Raw genomic sequence first — 5,147 nt, forward strand, 5'->3', positions numbered from 1 at the left:
ATAAAATCATTTCTTTAAAAATAACCATGTTATTATAGGCATACTACCTTCACCTATAAACATGGAAGCGGGGGCAAGGCCTCCAACCATAACGTGAGCTGGTGCTAAACATTCTGATATGATGGTCCCAGTCTGTTGGCCGCAAATTGCGCCGTTTACGGACTTTGCTAATGCCTCGACGTGTGCACACATGGCCTGTGGCCCATCTTCGCGGCCATGAGTTGCTTTAATTCAGTCACTGAACCCCCTCACGATCGCCGTTGTTTCGATGTTGCTTCGATACATCACGCCACGGTCTTAGACTCGAAGTCCAAATCCGTGGTGTCCCAAGCATGTCTTATCCACTACCATTCGTACTCGCCTGTAGCCTTGTGGAAAACATACTCCTTGCCGTTAACCGTCAAGACGCCATCCTTAAGTGTACACTTCCTGTGAATGGAGTTAGTAAACAAACGTAGGTTACTCGCACCCAATCCAGTGTAAAGCACGTTGATACATACCACTTATTCTTGACACGCTGGACCTTGTCGTACATGCAGAGCATGATGTTGCCAAGCCCGTCGTCATCGACATCATCGTCATCGTGCTCATCCTCGGGATCATCAAGGTCCGAGTTGATAGCATCGTCGTCGTCTTCTTCATCGTCATCACCTCCATCAAAGGCGGCCGGTTGCTTGCCCTTGGCCTTGCGTGATGTCGAAGCCGACGAGTGTCGAGTGGCTTCCTTCAGGGGAACCATTAGGCCGCCGCCCTCCATACTTTTAGCCTTGGCAAGGATCTGTTCATGCAGCATGCGGTCGATCTCAACCCGTCCGAGTTCGCGGAAATCACCAGAAGCAGCCCGTTGCATCAGCACACCCTCGTAGTCGTCCACGTCGCCAGCGCCGTCAGTCTGGCCGTTTTGGATGTGGGGTTGGCCATTAGAGGGGTGTTGCTGTTGTTGATGGGCAGTTGCTGCGGCCATCTGCTGACGATACATTTGCTGTTGATGTTGTTGTTGCTGGGTCAGGTTTTGCTGTTGGCCAGGCTGTTGCTGTTGATGATGTGTCTGCTGTTGCTGGGGTAGAGCTGGTTGTTGTTGTTGCTGCTGACCCTGCTGGGGGTGTGGTTGTTGTTGCTGGTGCAAAGCATTGATAGAGCCTGCAGCACGCTGACCGTACTGAGCCTGCAGTTGTTGGGCAGCACGGTTGGCAGCCACGTTGTTCTTGTCGTTCATGTTAATGTTGGGGTTGGCGTACTGTTGATAGGCCATCGGGTTGCCCTGCAAACCGGGCTCTTGCTTGATAGGCACGGGAGACTCGGTCTTGACATAACTACCTTCAGGCTTGACTCCATTCTGAACCTGGGGCTGGGCCATCCCTGGCAGAGAAAGACCTGTCGGGTTGCTAGGATGAGGTGAAAATTGAGCCTGGGCATGAGTTTGCGCGGCTGCCATAGCAGGCGGTGGTGCTTGTGCGGGAGGAGGGTCGGGCTTGGGATCCCAAGGAAACCCGGCGACATCAAGTTGGGTGAGCTTTTGCTGCCATCCCTGGTTTTATCAAAACGTCAGTTATCTTTGGTTTCACCATGATATAAGTTACAGCATCGGTTCACAATGGTGGTAAAAGAGCAAGCAAACAGAGGTCTTGGTGCTTGACTTCACAATTCCGCTCACATGGCAGCGGAGTTATGCAGCAAGACAGCATTCCGCAGATCAAACGAGAGACAGTACGATACGGCAGAGATGGTTGAGGGGAGGGAATGTGTCAAGGAAAAATACAAATACAGCCTGCAGCCTAGATGAATGATGACTGTAAATGCTATGCTAGAGGCAGTGCAAGTGTAATACGGATATTTGTGCTGATGATAGGATGGGTCACTTGATAAATTCGAGTGGGTAGGAGTGAGAGAAATGTCTGGGAAGGGCCAATCAGAAAGCAACGGGTGTCGGCGGAGCGAGTCACAGGGCGGAAAGGCAATCGCAGCAGGGGCTTTGGACTTAAAAGACCCAAATAGTGCTGTGTCGCCCCCTCCCCTCTCCCCCATAACCCGCCCAACTTCCTCTGCTCGGTGCAATGCACTCCGCTTTGATCACGATGCGACCTTTAGCCTTTTGCTTTCCTTTGGACGGTGGATTGCATTCAAGCAGATGTTCTTCTTTTTGAGCATTTCCATCCATGTTGGCAAGTGGGAGTATTTGGGAATAAAGCAGAGCCGAGAAACATCGACACTTGTCTTTGTTGATGGCGAAGGCTTCGTCCGCCCGCCCGCCCGCCTCAGGTAATGCCAAAGAACGAAGCAATACGAATCAGACAGGACAACGACATGACAAAAAGGCGCTTCTCTTACCTGTCGTAACTCCTCCAGCACCGACTCTTCAACGCCGCTCTCTTCGAAATCAACTCGCGAGCTGTTGACAACTTCGTCAATAATAGCCTTGTAGACGCTACCGACTGCCTGGTTCGACATGATGACGTCTGTTGTCCGAAACGGTCGGTCGATTCGATTTGAAAACTATCAAAGGTTGGTTCCGGATTTCGGCTTTTGATGGGTTTGCGCCGTCAAGCAAATACTGCCGTTGTCGTTCTTGTTCTAGGCACACGGGTGGCCTTGAAGCTGATGGGGGTAAGACGCAGTTTGTCGAAGCAGCGCGAACGGGAGGACTTCTTCCAAGAGAAGAGTTTAAGCTTCTTTAGTCGGCCAAGGTGAGTTTGTCGGTACTTGATGACCGCACTTGACGTAGATGTAAGTAAATCTAGCACTTGCGCTGCGTCTATCTGCGGAAGCGAAGAGAAACCGAGCAAGGGATTAAAATGCCAAATGAATTCTTCGCTCAACAAATCAAAGATTATCAAAAACAATTAATTCGCAGTCAATTGTCTACCGCGTCGCACGGGTTGAGAATACTGAAGCAAGGAGGGTCCTTGTGCCAGGTCAGGATGCGGTTCAGTGCGGGTGCGGGTGCGGCTTTGTGATGTGATGTGCAGTGGGGAGAGTTGGTAGCCTCTGGTAGAATTCCGTTTCATCAATTGCTGAGAGTGCTGACTCAGCACTCCAAACCCGTCAACCTCCATTATCACTGGCTGGCTGGGCCTCACTGAAAAGCTCCGCTAACAGGGCTGGAAGAGTTGAATGTGACCTGAATCTTTGTAAAAGTTGCTTAATTGAATGCGTATCTTCAGCTCCTGAGCTATATTAATTGACTATTATATTTCGACGACGGTATCATTTCATTCTTCATCTGGTGACCCTGGATTGTGTACATTACGACATATTCATCCCTTCCAAATAGACTTAAGCAACCAGACGCCTCAGAGGATGCGCCTCAGTATTGAACACATACTCATCCAGGTTAATGTGATCCGGACTGCTGAAGATGAGGTAAAAGTACTTGAGCGTCTCACCCATCCAGAACGATTCCATCGAATCTACCGCGCGAGGCTTCTCTCCTGCGACAGTCACATCCCATACGGCCGTGTTCGCAAGCTCTGTCTTTGTCGCCTCCTCGATCGCCTTGAACATGGTCCACGCGTGCTCAGTATACTCATGTTCACCCGTGATGCGGTACATCATGAAAACGCTTTCAATGGCCTCAGGACGGAGGATGTATCGACGGTCAGGAATGCGAGTGAAGCCCTTCGGGAGGCGCTCGTCTTTTATGATGGCGTCTATTTGTGCCGCGTCACCCTCGTTGATCTTGGCTTCCTTGAGGACCTCCTCCCTCCATCGCTTCTCGTCCCATTCACATTGGTCTGTGGAATCACAGGGAACCATCATGAAGGTCTCGGGCATGATGCCATGAGGAAATGCCTCATATGTGTAGATGCAACCTTTTGCAAGCTTGGCTGCAGCGTCCACATCCTGTTGGCGATTGAACAGCCGTCCGCCCAACGCCAGCATGCCTCCCAGGAAGCACACCAGATGTTGTCCTTGGCTTTCGAGCTCGAAAGAAGTACCTCCGTCTTTGTCTTTAGCACGGATCTGGCCCGACACCAAAATGTCTCTGTTTTCAGGAGTCATGGGTCGGAACAGGTTAAGTTTCAGTGCCGAGTCCACAGCCTTCTCGTACATGGTTTGGTAGACGGGTAACTGACCACCCATCAGCGCCGCCATCTTGGGTAGATATTCGTAGACCGAATCAGCCATGGCACCAAGAGTGAAGATTGTTCCTTGGTTAAAGATCTCGCTCTTGGCATCAACAGTCAGAGGCCATTGGCCTGGGAGCTTGGTCGAGTCTTGCTGTGCCGCCAGTAGATCCATGATGGTCTGCGAAGCATCAAACCACTTGGGGTCTCCCGTAAATTGTGAAAGACGAGTAAGCTCCATGCACAAGCTTCCAATCTCAGCAACGAGAACTCCACCAGCGACCTGGTTGCTACCTTGGCCAGCTTCGTGGAACTTCCAACGCGTGATGGGCATGTGGTTTGGTGTGTCGAAAGCCTTGTATATCATTTCACCAACTTGCACTGCCTTGCGGAGCAGACGCATGTCTTCGCTCAGCTCAAAGGCGGCAAGGAAGCCGCCAAGGTAGCGTATGTTTGTCTCGAAAATGTTGACTTCTTTTAGTTCTGTCTGGGTGAAGTCGATTTTATCGACGGCATCAACAGCTTCCTTGAATTCATCGTGCATGTCCATGATCCAGAGGGTATCAAGGGAGTCAACGAGAGTAGCAGCCCATCCGCCGAATGGGTTGACCTGGCCACCCGAGACGGGGCTGAGCTCATCAGCCATCCAGGCATGCTTTTTGTAAGAGTTCCAACATCTTGTGAAAGTGGCCTTGACTGCCTGCTGGCGCTCGCGTCGCAACTCAGCAGCACTTATGCTGAACTCGGGGAAGGTGGCCTGGACCTTGGGATAGGTGACGGGAGGGGAAGTGGGCAGTGGTTGCGAAGCTGTGTGAGGATAGTTGACCTTGACAGTCTTCCAGTAGTAGTTATCATCCTGGTCTTGCCTCCACAAGGAAGCCTTTACGGGCCAGCCGTGCTTTTGGTTGTGGTTGTAGGGGCCGTGTCCATAACGGGGACCGACGTATTCAGGGGTCCGAGCCCAATAGCAGAAGAGAATCAAGGTTGATAGGCCGGCAACTAGGACGAGAGCTCTGCTGCGGAGGAGCATGATGAATGGTAAAATGGGCCCGTGGAGACGGGGGGGAGGAGGGGGGAGGGGGG

General features: G+C 51.6%; 2 protein-coding genes across 2 annotated transcripts, besides 2 other annotated features; both read right to left on the reverse strand.

The window, feature by feature from the left end:
- Positions 1-344: 344 nt before the first annotated feature.
- Positions 345-2,448, reverse strand: FPSE_04713 (uncharacterized protein; the record flags this gene model as incomplete). Its single annotated transcript, XM_009257831.1, has 3 exons — positions 345-429; positions 501-1,528; positions 2,329-2,448. 3 exons carry the CDS (start codon positions 2,446-2,448, stop codon positions 345-347), a joined length of 1,233 nt encoding a protein of 410 aa, XP_009256106.1.
- Positions 559-658: a microsatellite.
- Positions 930-1,123: a microsatellite.
- Positions 2,449-3,273: 825 nt separating the features above from the next.
- On the reverse strand, positions 3,274-5,094 carry FPSE_04712 (uncharacterized protein; the record flags this gene model as incomplete). Its single annotated transcript, XM_009257830.1, has 1 exon — positions 3,274-5,094. The coding sequence occupies one exon, from the start codon at positions 5,092-5,094 to the stop codon at positions 3,274-3,276; it is 1,821 nt and encodes a 606-aa protein (XP_009256105.1).
- Between the last annotated feature and the right edge of the window lie 53 nt (positions 5,095-5,147).

Source organism: Fusarium pseudograminearum, chromosome 1 (genome assembly GCF_000303195.2).
Source record: "Fusarium pseudograminearum CS3096 chromosome 1, whole genome shotgun sequence".
Taxonomy (NCBI): domain Eukaryota; kingdom Fungi; phylum Ascomycota; class Sordariomycetes; order Hypocreales; family Nectriaceae; genus Fusarium; species Fusarium pseudograminearum.